Raw genomic sequence first — 18,864 nt, forward strand, 5'->3', positions numbered from 1 at the left:
TAACGGGAACCTGTGCTACCTGTGCATTGAAAGGTGAAAAAAGGGAACAAAGTGTTTTGTCAGTTGAGAACTGAACAGTCGGCTACTACTTTGACCACTCAGCACATTTCTCGTCGGAGTCAAGACACTCTTCTTTTAAAAGCGCAAAGTACTTCGACAAGCGCAACTTACATTAACCGTACTCTTCGAGGATTGCATATGCTTATTTTAGAAGACTGGTGGTGGCCGCGCATTGAATGCAGAAAGGACTTCCAGTTCATGAATTAATTCACTCAAATACCTGCATGTTGCATTTGTTAGTATGGACACGGCCGTCACTTGTGGTAGGACAGGTTTCCTCTTCCTAATTCATGTTGTTTTTGGAAAAATCTGTATGCGCAGCGCCAGGACATGGCGAGAGCCGGCACTTAGCTCGTGCAAGCTAGTTTTTCATAGAAAAGCGACGGCTCAGGCAGGTTTTTCATGGCACGGACATAGGACGCGAACCTGCAGCAGCAGACTACACCAATGAAATGTTTGTTTTTCACAATGCGGAAACGGAAGCTTCTAAAATGTAGTATTTTAAGCGTTAACAATTTTTTTGTGAGAATATTTGCTCCAAAAGGTGTGTCTGTTAAACGAAAAAAATTATTTTCTACGGTTAGCTATCTTTGGTGGCATGAAAATAAAGCCCTCTCTCGCCATGGGGAAAATTCGGTGCTCGTTTATGCCTGTCTGCTTTTCTGCTCATTTATTGCAATGTACAGTAAGCATATTGCGGGACATACTGATCGCAAAATGCTTCCTTGCATTATATAGTTTGCAAAAATTTGTATTTCTGCAGTCGTAGTTATGTTTTAGGTTCAAGCCAAGTACAACACGTTGTCTTCCCAGTATTCTCACGTTGGATGAAGTGCCCTTTATGAAATTCGTATAGATGGTGGTGCCAGCTTTCTCTCTTGGAAATATTTAGAAACTCCATGGCACCAGCACAAAGGAATAGGGCAGGTGACAGAACCGTGCTAGCCACACCGATTTAATCACACAAAAGTACCCCTATCCACAATAAGCGAAAATGCTTACAAGTAATTGAGGTTATTCGGGGAGCTCTCTGATGGATGAGGGTGCACTCTCGAGAGCTGTGCTTCTGAAAGCACTGCACACTGCCGCTCGGGCGGCAGTGTGCAACCAGTACGCCCATTTTCGGCTTGCAAAGCCTGCGCCGTCCATGGACAAGGCGGAGCCAGTGATGTCAGGGCCGGCTTGCACGAAACAAATAAGACCGGCTTATTTCCAGTCTAATCTTATTCACGGTCTAAAAGCTCTCTTGGTTTTGAAGAAAGGAAAGGCGCATAGATGGTTCACTTTGTCGGTGAGTGCCTCAAATGCGCACGAACGCCGACTAAAACATTGAGTTACCGAACTTTCAGTCGGAGTTCGTGGTGCATTTGAGGTGTCCACTGACAAAATGAACCAGCTATGCGCCTTTCCTTTCTTCAAAACCGAGAGAGCTTTTAGACCGCGAATAAGATTAGACTGGAACTAAGCCGGTCTTATTTGTTTCGTGCAAGCCGGCCCAGGTCACATTGTACTGTGTCCACGCCCAGACGAAACCGATTTGGTCTGTCATGGGAATGGGCATTTAACATACGCTTGCATTACATGCGCTATCTCCCTAGTTCAGCATGCGCGACTCTTGTGTGCAACGTCAACGCAACATCGATGTAGGTGGTCGGCGGGCTGCTCGGCCGATCCCATCGCTGAAGCACTGGTCTGTCACACTAGAGTGACAACCACACCAGCATGACTAATAACCACATATCGGCATAGTGTGAAACGTTGCTTCCAAAATGATGGCACCCTTCGAAGCAGGACCCCTCGCCTTGGACTGAATTCGTCTTTGTTACTGCCGTTTTCAGTATGTTCACTTGAGCTTGGTGCATGATAGCCTTGGATGCTTATGCGCCACTAAACCCAACACAGCACAACACAACACAGTACGTTCACTGGCCATAAATGGGGCAGCAAGCTTTTGCTTCATCTCATCTCGCTTATAATAAATTGTATGAGCGATAAATTTGCTTTCTTTTTTTATTTAGAGTGACAATTCTGCCGCTTGTATTCCTAAAGAGAAGTGTTGGTTTGTTGACAAAAATGCTTCCCGTTTTAACAATGATATGTTTTGCCGAGCTAGTAGCGTGTTCCACTAGGCATCGGGTCCAGGAGCACCGTCACTGTGCTGACGGAGGAAGGAACGTGGGCCGGAGACAGGGAGTAGGAGAAACAAAGGAAAACTATATTTACATACTATTTACAACATTAGTTACAAGCAATAACAAACAGGGTAAAGCTGAGAAGAGTCTCAGGGAATCGCTGCTCGATGAACGTGTCGAGCGCTTTAAATAGTCCCTCCCGTGGTCTTCCCGTCATTTTCGACCAATCGTAGCGACTTCGTTTTGAGCACCTCCTTTGAGTGGAGCTAACGACGCTCATTGGCTGGCTTTGTCATCTTGTCGAAATCGGGTACTCCTTAACGGCGGTTCCCGCTCCATCGTCTTCCTCGGCTGAGTCACTTGGATAAAGTCTCCTGGAAGTGTCCCTTCCGGCCAGGGGGTTCCCATATCTTGGTTCAAAGAAACGCCCAAAGGCGAACACTTGCAGCGGCGTCTCCCGCACCATTGACAAAAAGAGTGAAGCCCGGATGAATAGCAGACACTCGTCTCCGTGCGTGGCAGCAGGCATTGAGTGATGTCACCCTGGTGGATGTACATACATGGTCGCAGGGTCAATACTGCTGCGTTGGGTGCTGCTTAGGGGAACTCCTTAAGTCAGGAAAAACACGCGGCGGCAGTTATGCCGCAGTGGAGGTACTTGGAATCAAGGAGTCGTATCCGTCCGTCATGTCCGGTTCCACCTTTCTTTTCAGGAGGTCACACGGGAGCGCGTGCTCAGAGAAACACTACTTTAGCAGAACCCTGCACTGCCTCTGGGAATGGCGTATGTGGATACGGATGTGGCGGAAACACACAGAGAGAGGAGGGGGCGGAGGTAGAGTCACAACAACAACCATAAGGCACCACTAGGCTGAGCTTATTGTTGCGTTTCTGTTTGCATATGCTGAACTAATAGTGCGAACGTGACAAATGGCTTAATGTCCTGCAACATGCTTGCGTTCAGCATACGTAAGTGTGCTTACGCTTATAGTATGTAGGCCGCGTTGATTTATACTCCTTTCTAATTATGTCTGTGTATGCCGCGAGCAGATGACATGCAGACGGCTAAGCATGGAGGAACACATTTGACGTACTCTCCTGATCTGCTGAGGAGGTCTCTGCCTTCAGTAGTGCTGCAAGTTAGTTATGGGTCGGAGCATACACATTGCTCCCCTCAGCGCAGCAGTCAGGGGACACTGTGGCAGATTTGTTGACTCACCAGTATGGCACATGAGGAAGTTCCAGGCAAAGGTGATCTACAGAACAAGTTGATTGCCTGAATAGTTTTAATATCTACAAGTGCCATGCAGCTGTCACATCTTATGGGTGGAGGCTTCCAGAAATGCTGCTAAACTGCATGCGTTGGCCTGGTGATATGCAACAAAGATGAGAGATGAGACATGGGTGCTGTGGTTGCCCATCCTAGCATGGAAGTGGAAGGGCTGTCCCTTACCAGGATGGAGGAATGCATCTTACAGCCAGTAGGGCCAGCTCTTTCAGCACTGTCCTTGCCTGGAGTGTGGGGCCAAAGGCAGGTGCATCATGCAGGCAATGCAAGCTGGCACGGGAAGTCGCTGCCCAAGATGGCAGACGAAGCCACATTGGAACAGGAAAATGGAGCTCAAGGGATGGCCACACAGCGTCTTGGCTGTTCCGCCTTATATTTTTCATCATCTCCATCTTACCATTTCGGGCTCCTCTGTATGGTGGGCACTGCACTTTCCACCACGGCATGTTCTTTTTCCTGTCTCAACAAAGCTTGGTCGTGTGCTCGTTGGCAGCATGCTTACAGCATGCTGACAGCAGTGCAGTAATGCAGCTATTGAGCACCAGTGCACAAAAATGGCTGCCATGCTTTACGCCCCTAACTTTCTGGGATGGAAAATTTTAAATTCCACAGAGGCAAAATTAAGAATCCGCGAAATTTTCACGGGAAGCATAAAATGCATGAAAGAAACATGCAAGTCTATATTTTGAGCACATGCCTTGCATGCTGCAGAGGTGCCTCTTCTAAAATTGAAGGTGGTTGTTGCAACTCAGCGTCAAGTAATGGTTCATGTAATTTTCACTGAAAGAACTGCGCTGGTTTTGGATTTCATTGTAATCGTAATGATATTATATAAAATTTTCTTGAGGTCTCAAATGCCCCCTAATGCTATACTTGTGCGAATAAGGTAAATTAGTCCTATTCCCATTGTGTCATTCCTACTGATGTCCATAACAACAGTTATATAAAAAAGTGAGAATTTGGCTGCCAACTCAAAAGCCGCTGCGGTGGCTCAGTGGTTACGCCGCTCAGCTGCTGACCCGAAAGACGTGGGTTCGATCCTGGCTGCGGCGGCCGAATTTCGATGGAGGCGAAAATCTAGTGGCCCGTGCACTGTGTGATGTCAGTGCACGTTAAAGAACCCCAGGTGGTCGAAATTTCCGGAGCCCTTCACTACGGCGTCCCTCATAGCCTGAGTCGCTTTGGGACGTTAAACCCTAATAAACCATAAACCAATCAAAATTCTATAAAAAATGCTTAAATCCACAAATTTTTACAGAATCATGGAATACTAGATGCCTTACTGATGCTGTCATTTGCATTCATAATGATGACTGTATTGAAGTGTACGTAATGCAGAAAATTACTGCTTCTCCAAGCCATTTGAAAATTCAGAAGTTCAAATGATTGTTTCAGATAAATTGGTTTTTGATGCTTGAACAATTTTTGTCAGACCGTGAGAAATTCAGTTGGCAAAATCTGTAGCGTATAAACTTGTATAATCTCATTGAAGTACACATTGTACCTGCTAATAAGGGGTAAAAATGGTGCTGTGGCATCAGTCTTGAGACTGAAAAAGCTCCAAAGCTGACTGATTTCTGGAAATAAGTGCTGCTCATGTAAAAGCTATTCTAATTTGTCCCTAAATTTGTCCTTGTGTTGGCCTAATTTCGCTACATATATTTTGCATATCCCGCTAATTTTCTCGCAGCAGGGTTCAACTGCAGTATTACAAGTAAAAGAGATTAATAAATATTAAGCATTGACTTTTTATTCCGATAGTCGAGTCTTGTCACTCGTGTGTATGCATTTCCATTTTCTTGAAGCATGCTGCAAGTTGTAGGTGGACATAGCATGTTTGCCTGCATTTATCTTTCAGCATTTATTATATTGCCATTTGTTTTCTTCAACATCAAGACAAAATCTAATATAACTTTTTATATTGTTCAGCATCCAACAAGCGGAGATGGCTGCTGCATCAAAAGCATTGGAAGCATCGAAAGGTATCTGCATCCCGAGTTTCATTTCTTTGCCCAAATTTTTTGCACTAAATGGTTACATCTGGGCCGCTGAGCTGCACTCATATTTGCTGACACATTGCTGTAGTATTTATGTACTACAGTGTCATGTACTCGCAGCTAGACCTCACTTTTTGCCACATTTCTTGTCTACAGTCGCGGATTGATTTTTTGGACTCGATGAGACCGGAAAAATGGTTAGTCTAATCTGACAGTAAAAAAAATCTGCCGACTTCAAAAAAAAAAATCACTTGATTTGTGCAATATGTGGCGAAGCCCACTTGCGCAATTTCGCACGAGGTCAAGTCTAGTGGCGTTAATGGGTCCACACGATAAACGACGGAGAAGGAAGGGAACAGGACCTTTGTATTGTTTTCCTGGAAATTTAAAATCGATCGACGGATAATTTTCCCAGATATTCTGGTTTTGGCACAGTCGAACTTATGAAAGTCGGTGAGGTATACAATTGCTGGTGAGTATTCAGGTATTCGAATATTTGCACACCCCTACGTGAAACTGATAGGGCAAGTTGTACTGCTCGTAGACATGAAATACCTGACATGGTTGTAACAAATGAGTTCTTATCCAAAGTTTTGGAGTGTGCAAATATCAAAGTTTCAGTTGGGAAGTGAAAGTTTTGCATGGTAGACGCAGTATCAACTGAATAGCCATCCGTGGCTGCTCGTAAATGTGCTCACGGCCAAGAGCGAAAGTGTCTGCGGTGATCAGACCTAGCCGTGCGTGAAGCAGAGTTTCAACATGATATCCTTCATGGCCAAACGGAACACCGGCAGCAGTTACTTGCTGAATTATTAGTGTCAAGGCACCAGCTTAACTGGCAACTTTTTTTGTTATTTTGAGTATGAATACAAGTAGTAGTTAATAACAAATGCTTTTCACAGAACACAGCTATGAAAAGAAATAGGTATGTTACACACACATTTTACTTTGCTCGTTGTGAGCAAAATTTATCATACCAGGCATTGAATGAAGAGGAGGGAGAGGGAATCATCTACTATACATACAGTGATGGAAGTACTGCTCCAATTGCGCCAAACTGCGTCACTAATGGTTTGCTGCTCTACCTCACGCCAAACAGGCATTTCCGTGACAAATTGTGCTAGACCTGCACCAGTAGCATGGCTGAATGAAAAAGATTAAAAATTCTGGCCCACATTACCACCCATTTCGTTGAAAGAGCATCGCACAGCTGAGAACGAAAACAGAAGCACGCCATTGCACCCAGCATTTATTCTGCGCTCGCATGTGTATGGCCATTCAAGTCAGATGTGTCTTTGCAAGCTGAAAAGTCAACTTCTGCAAATATTTGTGGTTGTTTCCACTCGCACTTGTATGTCCTCAGTTTTTGATCCATATTGCATCTTATCATCCATGGATCCCTGCATGCCTGTGGCGACGAGCTCTTCCTCAAATGTCAAATGCATCTAGTGCCTTTTGCAGCTAAGCAGCAGCCTGGTGGGTGGTACGGTGCTCCTCTGCTTCAACCCATATGGTGATGTCCTCTGCATAAGTAGTGAAGGGGACTCCTGGACCCCTTCAGCCTGGGCAAGACAACAAGCTAGTTGGATCATGACTACATTGAACAAGAGCTGCGAGAGGATCGCTCCTTTGTGAAAGGTCTTTGCGTTCACACGACCTGCACGAATCTCAAAGGTGCAACCATTCAGAAAGCTACGGACGCAGTTTGGAAGTTCCCCGGGTAGGCCTTTTTTTAGAGCGTCGGTGATGGCTTTGTGGGTTACAGTATCAGAAGCCTTTTTTAAGTCCACAGTGACTATAGGATGTTGGGTCTCTTTATGTATTTAGAATTGACTATTCTCCTCAGGAGGTACAGGCTGTCATGTGTTCTGAGATTAGGGCAAAACCCTGTTTGGAACGGGTGGAGGAAGTTGGCTTCCTCCTCCAGGTGGTGGTTCAGATGGGCCGCCGCCATTCGCTCGGTCAGTTTGAGCAGCGTCGACGTGAGAGATATAGGCCTGAGGTTGGCCTTTGTGGGGGGGGTCCTTGCCAGACTTGGGAATTGGCATGACTGCTGCATGCTTCTGCTCCATTGGTATTGCACCATGGTCCCCCATGTTCATGTAGAAGAGAAGCTCATCTTTCTGCTTCAGCCCAAGGTTGCGGAGCATGGTCTAGATTACTCCATCTTTCCTCGGGGTACTACCCGGAGTACTGTTGACATGGACCTGTACCAGCGCGTTGGCTAGCTCGGCTAGTGTGAAATAATTCTAGACTTCGAAGGCAGTGTCGACGAGCTCATGTTCTTAAATGATGGAAGCGGAGTCTTGTATCAGCTGGGGAAGGAAAGTGTTGGCAGCCTCGATCTCGATCGCTTCATGTGTGAAGCCTTGTTGAGGAGGATAGTGTACGCTGTGTGTGCCCTGGATCTTCTGTTGTCCATTCAGTGCTTGAAAAGTTCTTCATAGCGGCCGGGGACCTGTGTTCTTTGAGAATGAAGCACAGAGTTCTTCCCATCGCTGTCTGCAGAAGAGCTTGCAGTGGCGCCTTATCTGTGCTGTCTTGATGTGAACACGAAAGAGGTCAGCATGCGTGTGGCCTCCGTTGATATATCGGGAGTGCAGCTCCTAGCTATAATCCACAAATTAATAAGGTGGCAGTCTGACGCAAGGGCATCCGCCTCCACCTCCATCGTGCACGATGCAGATCCATGGCCACTGCTGCGATGCTCTGAGTCAGGGTGGGTGCCACCTAGTCCGGCGTGTCAAGAAGCTCCCAGAACCAATCCCAGTCAACAAACGTAACCTTTTGGTGCTCGCACAGAGCGATCCATGTGCTGCATCTCGTGGCGTAGTTTTGTTATTGGGCCTTTGGTTTGTGATAGCATTTTGGCCCATCACACGGCTTGCAGTGTGGTCAAGCCGATATGGGAAGGCTGTGCAGTTTTTCCTATAACCTGCATTCCAGAATCGGGGCTTTACCTTCAGGCGTCACGGGGAAGCGGGGATGGGATGGTCCTGCATGCCTTATGGCCCAAGTTGCCACTATTTGTTTTCTGATCCGTTCTTTTGTGTTTCTTCAGCATTGCCGTGCCACTTTGATAGCAACCTCTGACATCACTCCGCCAGGCAGGAGATATCTGGCCACTTTAGAATGTTTCACAATCAGTGCATAAGAGCAGCTTAGGAAGCTCTTTGACATCATTTCGAAAGCTTCATGACAAGCTAATAATATTCTACTAATTCTGTACATTATTAGTCTGCAAAAACAAAGCTCACTACTACAATTCCACCTCCACCAATTTCTCTTGTACAGTAGGCCCTGTGGGCATAAAGTATGATCATGTGCACAATGCATCTGTTTATTTTCATGGCTATGTTTTATGAAAATAGATTTTTTTAACCTTTTAGCTGAAGCTACCAGTAATTAGTTTCGAGAATATTCAATCCAATTTGCGCTAAAACATTTCATATTTGCACACTCCAAGGCTGTCGCCCTAAATAAATGAAGCTGAGTCATGGATCCAAGGCACTCGCTTCGTTCTGCATGTATCCTCCCTTAAAGGGACAGTGAGGAGAGATTGAAGTTGGCTTGTATTGACAGAATACCAGCTCCTGATTACAAAAACGCCACTCATACTGACAACAAAGCTCTTGTAACATAGAAAAGAGCAAGAACCAAAATACAGGTATCGCCGCCACAGGCCAAACTCGCAAGTACAAGCGTCATGACGTCATAGGACAAAACAGTGTTGCTAGAACCAATGGTTCTAGCAACGCTAGGACACGAGTAGCACAAATCACTGAGGCGCAGCCAATGCATGCGCAAATCTCCTTGACGTCGCCAGATGGTGCCACGTGCCCGGCAGCTACGCGCACGCCTGAAGCATCGGGACCAATAAGCGCCTGCTCACCGGCCTTAGGCGGGCTCCCGGTATTCCGCTAGCGGTAACAAGGTACACGGTATGCTAAAGGTGTCTATTTGCGAGAACTTCGTTGACGACTTCGAGAACGAGATCCATCGTAACGCTGGCAAAACGCCGGTGCAAACATAAGCGAAGCGACTGTAGCGACGGCCGCAATAGCCGATAGATGCCTTCAACGTGCGGCCGGCGGTAGCTTTCTTTTCGGCTGCTGCTAGGCCGCACTGCTGGCCGCCAGAAATCACGGAGTCTGCGTCACGTCATGTTCACGTCATATTTCACGTCACTTAGTCCTCTGTCGTCATAGGAGAATCCCAAGTTTGAATCAGAGCGGTGGGAAAAACTTTTTCAACTTCGAATCCAAATTTCTTAGAAATAAATGCATTTTTCGCTGCCGGCCAAGTGGCAACAAAGCCATGACATGCCGAACTATCAGATTTTGCTATAAAAAAAATATTAATAGTGCTCTCCTCACTGTCCCTTTAAGGCACAATCGCACTACACCAGATTTCCAGCGAGCGAAACGGATTCGGTTCGCCGGAAAAACTAGGACTTTTTCTCATCTGTTGGTGCCCGGGCAAGGTGGTACCGCTGCGCCACTGCTGTTTCTCGCTTTTCCACACGTTTCCCGGTCACCACGTCACCGCTCGCGGCGTACACAGATATGGTTAGAAAAGAGCATAAATCGATGCTGTCTGTGTACCATATCCGTATGCACGCTTGCGTACGTAAACGGAGGCACATTCCCGTTTTTAGTTCAGTATATGCAAACAGACTCGTAACAAAATGCCCAGCCTAGTGGCACCATCTGCTTGTCAGGACGGGAACCAGTACTGTCAACAAAACCGGCGCTCCTCATATGCCTAGTAGCGGCAGAATCGTCACTCTAAATAAAAAATAAAGCAAATTTATCACTCATACGTTTACGTATAGGTGAGGTGAGACGAAGTGAAGGACCGGTGTCCCATTTACGGCCAGTGAACGCGCTGAAAAAGGCAGCAACAACGACGAATTCATTTCGAGGCAAGGGGTCCTCCTTCGAAGGGCGCCGCCGTGTTTGTCGCCACGGAAATCAGTCGCAAACCGATCAGCCTCGCCGCTTTCCGCCTTCGTCAGCATCAAAAGCGGCCGAATCTGGCCGAATCCGCTTCGCTCACCGGATTTTTGGACAAGTGTGAACGCTCCTTTAGCATGCCCAGCTGTCCTTGCCATTGGGAACAGCCCTTGCCTAGCTTCACTGATGGCAGCATACTTGGCATGGCTCAACCAGAATCACATGAACTACAGTAGTATTGAGCAGTGGCGAGAGGCATGCTTCGATGTGCTTGAGTGGGGAACTTGGTTCGTGGCATGGTACGTAGCATGACCTATAGACTGCACAAACAACCGCTAGCTGTTGGCACTTTTCTAAATTTTCACAGGCCAATATGTCTGAAATTCGGCACAAGAACTTTCTCAGGACAAATGGTGACTAACACAGCACCTTTTAGAGTTCATTCTGCAGCGTGGAAAAATTTTCATATCAATATTTCAAACATGAAAATTCGTTTTAACAAACATTTACAGTGTTTGTGATCTTATATTGCTGCAAAATGCTGATATTACTGCTCGGTAATAGTTATATACCTGCTCCACAGGTGCTCCAGAGCGCACATTTGCTGCAGAGCTGCTCCAGAATGCATATTTTTCTGCTCCAGGAGCTACTCCAAAATCTTTCTTGCCTGTCCCACGCCTGCACATTAAAGTCTTACAAGGGTTTTGCTCGCATTGTCTGTGGCAAACAGGACATCAATCAGGAATTACCATTGGATAACAAGCATGAGCCTTTGTTCACCCTAGTGTACTGCAAACAAGGCATCCATGTGGTTTTTAGTTGCGGGCTTTTGTGGCAAATATGGCTCTGTACTTTACCACAGATGCACGGTGATTGAAGGTAGTATGTTAATGCTAGGGATGATATCACCTTATCCTGGCAATGCTAAGAGCAAAACAGATAAAGATCAGAAGTATAATTGCAGGCCTCTTGTTCAGGCACAAGCACACGAGGGTTTGTATGTGATGAAACACACTAAACTGCAGAGTAAGAGGAAGCCAAATGTTTTGCAGAAAAAAGTAGTGCCTGTATCTATTCTCATTCGTGCAGTACAAAAGTGACACTCATGGTAGATATGTTGAATGCTGCTAAGGTAAAAGAGGATTGGGGGCGGGATGGGCTTCCTTTTACTTTTTTAGATGAACACACTTTGCTCTTGTGCATTCACTGTTTGCACCTTGCATCATAAAAGATGACTTGAAAATGTATTTTTGTTTGAATGTGCCGGTGTCTCCATTGTCTGATAAGGCAATAGTTTTGCGTGTCATAAAATTGGTAGGGATGAGGGGATCTGCTGCGCTGCTATGGCACATTTGTATTGTCTTAATCTTTAGTTGTGACTGTGACACACACCCTGTTATTATGCAACACATTCAGCACCCTGGCAGCAACAATCCTATCCTATGATTTGCCCTGGAGCTGCTTTCACTGGTGTCTGCACACATTTTATAGCTTTTACAGACTGCTATAACTACAGCAGCAGAGAAAAATGACAGCTACATCATAGTTGCTGCTAGTGTCTTTTTTACTGTAGGGAACTCTGCACACGTTGGTAACAATGATGTGTCACGTCAAGGTCCTTTTATACTTGTGACTTTTTAACGCGATAGTGTTAAGGAGCTCGTGTCGCAAAAAATCTGTTGGCGGCAGCGGCATCGTTGACTGTGAGCGAAAAAGCCACGAAATATTCCCAAAGAAGCAACCTAGGAGGCAAGTGGGCCACCTAGGTTACATGACATTGCGGCATCATCACAATTTGCCCACAGGATTATGAGAAAACTAACATCGTGGCAGGTGGCAGTTAAATGCCTGGGTCGCACAAGCCCCACCGGTGGCAGCACCTGTCATCACAGGGCAGTGGCGCATCGCTTAACCGCTGTAGCACTGCGCCAGGAGTGGTGTGAGGGCTTCCAGGGCAAAGTAGAGAATGACCAGTTCTGCATAAATGGACATTAACCTATTAAGAATATCGTGTCATACCTTTAAGGCAGAGCTCAAGTGTCCCCTCCAAGTTTTTTGTTTGCTGATTTGCTTGTTTAAAGTTTCATTTAGTTTAAAATTTTGTGTAGTTAAGGCTGCCTCTGGGTGGCCTGAGCAGGAGTGGGTAATGACACAAAACTAATAAGTCATTTGCACTGCAGTGCAACAGAGAGAGACAAAAGCAAGGAAATGTAACACATACTGCCATAAATACTCTCTCAGAGCAAGTAGACTCAGCTGTTGTTATTTGGAAAAACAAAGTATGATCTGCTAGTTCTAGGCTATGGTATACAATTACTTGTTATGCTTACTGTTTGCTCATCTTTAATTTTCTGTATTGCTAGTAAATGCTAGTTGACGTGTTAAAAATTTATCGAAGAGACAGACATGTTAATGGCTTTTTTCACTTCTGAAAAAAAAATTTTTCACAAGGTTTCTTTATCTTAGAAAAAATCAAACACAAAGCAGATAGGCTTCTTTGTTGGCACTAGTTGGTTGTGGTTGTTTTTTAAGGCGGAAGCCTTTAATGCCTCATCATTGTAAGCAGGAGTTGTCGACAGAAATGTCACGCTTTTCATTTTTTCGAAATGGTCGTGATGTCACAGCGCGCGAATTTCAAACGGGGCCAATTGTACTTTGACTAGTAACCATGCTGCCAATTAAGGGGATGATATAGTGATGCTCCAAGTAAAATAAATAAATAAAGACAAGTAGTGAAGTTGGGGAATCGAACCAAGTTCTCCGGAGTGCGAAACGAGCACGCTAACCACTCCGCCATGCCAGCTCGATTGGCTTGGAATGAACAAAGGTGCATCTAGTGAATAATATGGTGTCTTCACACCAATTCTTTCTCCCTTCCCTGACAGAAAAGGAGAAAAAGAACAACAAAAAAATATGCAAGAAATTAAAAATATAAAAAATACAAAGAAGAAGAAAAAAACAAAGAAATCAATGCACACCAGTGCACAAGGAAAGGCTTTAGCCTTGCAGCACTTTAGAGAGCCAAAGTACCCCCTGAATTTTAAATTGGTCAAATGTGTCTGTTTGCCTCTCTACGAGTTCTTGTTTGTAAAAACTGAGTTACTGGATATTTGGCATGCTTCTATATTTTAAAAAATATTATCATATAGGAGAAGAACTTTTTTGTGATGCCATTTGTGATGGCCTTTGGTAGAGCATCCCCTTTGAATGTGGGAGGTAGTTAACTTAAATGGACTCTGAGGGCAAATAGAAGTTTACTTGTATTGATATGGTGTTGTGATCTAACCACAAAGAGACCACTCCCACTGAAAACAGAGCTTTTATAAGCTAGTAAGGTAAAAAAAAAATTAAATGTAGGTGTCCCCATCACCAGCGGATTTCGCAAGCAAGACTCGTAATCGACTGGTGGGAAGATTTTTAAATCCAATTTTCTCACCAATAAACGCGTATTTTGCTGCTGGACAAACATCACTATAGCCCGAAATAGCCAGAGAATCAATATTTGTAGAGAATGTTAATTGGATGAAGTTATTCTCAGTGTTTCTTTAAATCCATGCACCTTTGGGTACCTGCTGGTTTATTTTATGAGTTCAAACATCCTCCAGCTACGTGCTCTTTTTAGAAACCCAACCATTCAGCCCAGCATAAACAAATTTCTTCTATAGCCATGCTGCAAGTATTGATAATGCTGAGGAAGAGTTAATCTTGTTGATATGAATGGCAAATATAGTGACAGTGAATAAGTTCATTTCATCTCTGTAACACTTTGGATAGAATGCATTGCTTTTATAAGGGATTGTAGTGATGTAGCCTTATGCTCCTCTTCACATACTTATTTTGTTTCTTGCATTGTTTTCCTTTCTCTTTAATTATGAGGTGGTCTGGTACATGTGTGCAGACACTGTTACACTCATTCTTAGCATTCCATGTTCATCATATTTGGTGTGTATTCATTAGTGGGGAAGAAACTTTGGAATAGACTGGAAAGCTGGATGAGTTAGAATGCATTCATGGCTTACAGTACAAAAAGACAGTAGACAGGAAGTGGGGATGACACAAGTGCACCAGTCCCAATTTTTGTTGTCTGTTTTCTCTGAAAACCATGAGGAACTTTGCTTTGCCATGACACAAACACCAGTGGGCCCTTTGCAGAAACTTTGTGAATGTATTTTGTGGAAAATCATTTGGGGCAACATTGAGTGTGTGGTGTTTTTTTGTGCAGAACTCTTCCCTCAGCTGAGCCATCAGAGAAGAGTCCTTGAAAGAAGTCTCAAGCAACGAGCTCCTAGCAAGGAAGGTGAACGCACTGCATTGACAACCAAGAAACCACGAGAAGAATCCACGGTGGATTCACGAAGCAGGCACAGTTCATCACGGCCTCATGGGAGCCTGGACAGGAGAAGAACAGGTGGTGAAAGCAGGAAAAGGTCGAGATCAAAGAGCAAGGAAACTTAGAACTGATGATAGTGCACCAAAGCAGCCATAGTGATTCATCAGTTGTTTGACAAAACAGAGCATGTAATGTACTTGTTGCTTTGACAAAACTATCGTGTGTAACCATTTTAAAAAGCAAGCTTGTACTTGTTGCTCATACAGTAATCCCTCGCTATAACGAAGTCAGCGGGATGGCGAAAAAATTCGTTATAAGCGATAATTCGATATAAGCGACCGCTCGAAAAAGCTAAAACAGTCGAGATTTAATTGCGCCACAACTGCGAGGAAGCTGGTGGATGACGCCGCGCGGCGTCCCCTAGCTGCGGCGGTTGCTAGGCAACGGCTCAAGGTCGGTCTCCGTGCCTCCTCGGAGCACTTCCACAGCGCAATCGCAAGTTCGTGGCCAACGTAGCTTTTGCTACAAAATTTGCTCGTAGCACATTTGTTACTTCTACCGGCAACTCAGTATTGGTCAGCGATCCTCACAGATGCTACAGTTTTCAAATTTCAAAAGAGTGGAGCTTTCGGCAACGACGCCGCCTGCAGGAACACCGGGTGACAAACTGCGCGCTTCTCCCTGACTGCCCTGGTCGCTACTAAGCCTAGCCGGTTTCGCATCGACGCCGCGGCTGTTTGCGGTTCGGTACTGGACAGCACTCAAAGGCGCTACACTTGGCACCCCTTTACTGTCAACTAGTCCCATAATAAAAGATACGTTAGATTTCCGCGACGCCTTCAGCAACGGAGCTAGCAGACGCCGGCGGCCGGCGTCAAGGCTGGCAGGCCACGGCCGGTCTCGACGTGCGCGATGGAGCGAGCGAGCGCGTCGAGACCGGCCTTGGGCAGGCCGGCCCGGCTCAAAGGAGCGCGCCCTACGTCATCATGACGCTGCCGCTCTCCGCGCTCGCATTGGCTCCCACTTCCCGTCGTTGCGTTTGCCGCGAGCGGCCCGCCGTTGACATCTATAGTCGGATACAACTTAAGTCTGCAGTGAAGCTCCGCCCACAATCAGCCTCCACGCACAGAATTTCTCCACGACGAAAAAATAGTGCACTGCTTAAGAGTTTGCTGTTACATAAACAAGAAGCTTAGCACAAGAAAAAAGTTATGAGCACTAGAATTTTGTTACGTGCAGTGTGTGATATAGTCAAACATTAAAAAACTGGTTTCGTTTGCTTTTTCGATTGGCCAGCGGAGTAATACAGGACGCCGCGGACCGCGGCCCAGTGTTAGCAACTGCTGTTTTTTTAAGTTGTATCCTACTATAGCAGGTTGGACGCAGGCGGCGAGCTTCGATTGGACGCTGCGGCGCCGTTCGCAACTTCGCGCCGCGGTGAATCGCGTTCGCTTTCTTTCCACGCATTTAGACCGGTTGTCTAGTCAAATGGCGCGAATCGAGCATGACCGGCCACTTTTCCGCATCCAAAACACTGCGGTTTTCTGGCATCGCAAAGCGCGAGGAAAACTCTATTCTCGTGTGGATTCTGTCACGGGGGAACACCAGGAATGCGCTTCCGACCGAGATTAACGGTTCGGGCGCGGTGCACCATGGAATTTGGTCCCGCTGAGCAGGGGACACTCGGCACTCTCTTGGTGCCCATTACTAGGCAGGTCATCAATCGTGGGTTTGGTACTTTTGTGGCCTGTTCTATGCCTGCATGAGTCTAATTCGTCGGCGGTATTAATTTGGCACTGCATGCGCAAAGGGTTGCCGCCACGGCGGCGATGCCTACGCTCTGCGGCGGCGATGCCTCCGCTCACCACTTCGCTCTAAGCGGGTCAAGCTCTTCGTGCGCTTCGAGTAATGCGGCTTAAAATGCATGCGTTTGGGTCGGGACCGGAAGAAATTTCGAATAAAGCGATATTTCGAGTAAAGCGATTTCGTTATAACGAGGGATTACTGTACTTGTTGTAGAAGCACACTTCTACATCAAGCACAATTGCCAGTGGGGATAAAAATTGAAAAGTGACTCCGCTGAGGATTAAACACACAACACGAAGTACCTTTGGTCAGCGATATCTTGAGCGACGCTATGAAGCTCAGAAATTCTTGTAATAGAATCATGATGAATCAGCATATTGTATGTTTGTTCTCAATGAAACAAACGAAGACTTCCACTACTGCCATCCTGCAAGACGTGTAGGTGCACTGGCTTAGAGCAGCAAATTCAGCATTATTTTTTTTTTTTTTCAAGAAAGCAGGGCATTTTTGACAGTAATTTGAAACATGAATTCAAAGGAAACCTGTTTCTCGATCAAAGTGATTTATCAGCATGCAAAATCCTGCAAATTACTGTCAACAAGAACAATTCACATAAAAATGCCTATTTTGCTGCCATTTTTACAGGCACTACTCTGAGCACTCAAAGATGTTTCATCTTCAAAAACCAAGAACATGCTTGTGACATTCACACTGGATACAAGAAAAGCTAGCGGATTGACTGTGCAACCTGAAAGGAGTACCAGTTCAGGACATGCATGTAGGGGAACAGTATTGGTCGAACAACTTCCCTTGCGTCATAAAACCGATATTGCAAGAGCTCTGATACAAGACTAGGTTGGCAGGTGGGGAAGGGGGTGCAGGTTGTGAGGAAAGGAAAGGCGTATACCTAAACCATGGAATGAGGGTTGAAATGGCACTTAGTGATAGAGGAAGGAGAAGTGCAGGTAGGTTCAATGTGTTGTCTAGAACATGCGTGTATGGGTCCAGCTGGCTTCTGCAAGACGGAGAAGGTCGTATTGCAAATGACGAGCAAATGTGGCTCAAAGTCTCATATGCTGAAGGCAGCTTTACCTTTACACTTCCGTATTTCAGGCTCAGAATAACTCGCCAATATACTGAAATTTGCTTGCAATATTTATTTCTATATTACATCCATGTCATTCTACTACTGTAGAAAGAAACCAGTTTGTATCAACTCTGATGCCTGTTTCTTCCTCGCTTTTTGATCTCAAGCCTGGACATACACGAAATGTGTCTTTCAATGGATTAAACTCTTTGAAATGCCAAAGTCAGTTAGATAATGGAACAGACTACCGAGCGATGTTGTGAGTGTGACATCAAATGATGCGTTCTTTCGTTCTTTAATGATGTGATGCGATTGTGATGTGTTCTTTTGAAGTGAGATGTACATGGTGAACGCTTTATGCTTGTAACTCTGCCTGCGAGCGGAGGTGTCATGTGTGCTTCTTTTTGTGCATTGCCCCCCCCCCCCCCCCTGTAATGCCACGGCGCTGTGGGTTCCTTACTAAATAAATAAATAAATAAATATAAGGGTGGCTAACTGAGTAAGGTAGCTGTAGGTGTAGTTCAACCCTATTCTTTTGCCCTTTGTTGCAAGATGTGGTACAATAAGACATTTGCAGTGAAGTATGTCCAGAAGTAAACCAGCAAGTGCTGGCATTTCTAGGATAGACTCCGTGCAAAATAAGAGAATTTGAGTTTTTCATATTTATACAAAGACACACAACCCTGACTATTAGTGAAGAGTTATGGTTCCTTCTTGTCTTTGCTAGATGATATTGAAAATGAGATTGCAACAGTCAGGATAAGAGGCAAGGATATATGTAGGCTTAAGTTCTACTGGTTCATACCAGCTTAGACTTACAGAATGTCTGATATAATATAATGGCCCGTACATGGTAGTCACAAACTAATGTGCTTAACTTAATGTGCACTGCATTACCATGCAATCACCTGTACCATATGAACTGCGTGGATACCTCTGATTTATCATTTGGCACTACAGGTGTATGTTTCTACATTAATTCCACACAGTTATATGCATATTTTCTAAGCCATTCATTCCCTTTGGTTTAATTTCTGACAAGGAGCTGTACTTCAGGACCAAAGCAACTAGCCAATAGATCTTGGGTTATGTTTCTGTTCTGTTATGAAGGCTTAGAAACCTGTGGTGTCTATGCCATGATTTCTTTCCAGCTGCAGAATTTGTTTCCCAGTACAATGGCATGACAAATAAATTTTTCTTTATGCTTTT

At 45.2% G+C, this 18,864-nt stretch overlaps 1 protein-coding gene across 5 annotated transcripts in view; it reads left to right on the plus strand.

Annotated features, from left to right (window-relative positions):
* Positions 1–18,864, plus strand: part of LOC149352649 (ribonuclease 3-like) — a 136,183-nt gene extending 117,319 nt beyond the window's left edge. For 4 of the 5 annotated variants that reach the window (XM_089581849.1, XM_089581850.1, XM_089581851.1 and 1 more), the window contains 3 exons: positions 5,410–5,462; positions 14,655–14,840; positions 17,214–18,864. In XM_089581849.1, coding sequence (XP_089437975.1) covers positions 5,410–5,462; positions 14,655–14,840; positions 17,214–17,299 — 325 coding nt within the window. In that variant the 3' untranslated portion in view covers positions 17,300–18,864. Of the gene's footprint in view, positions 1–5,409; positions 5,463–14,654; positions 14,841–17,213 lie in introns of those variants that run through there. The other variant, XM_089581852.1, reaches the window with a different exon arrangement.

This window comes from Amblyomma mixtum, chromosome 3 (genome assembly GCF_055824585.1).
Source record: "Amblyomma mixtum isolate Tamu chromosome 3, ASM5582458v1, whole genome shotgun sequence".
In the NCBI taxonomy this organism is placed as follows: domain Eukaryota; kingdom Metazoa; phylum Arthropoda; class Arachnida; order Ixodida; family Ixodidae; genus Amblyomma; species Amblyomma mixtum.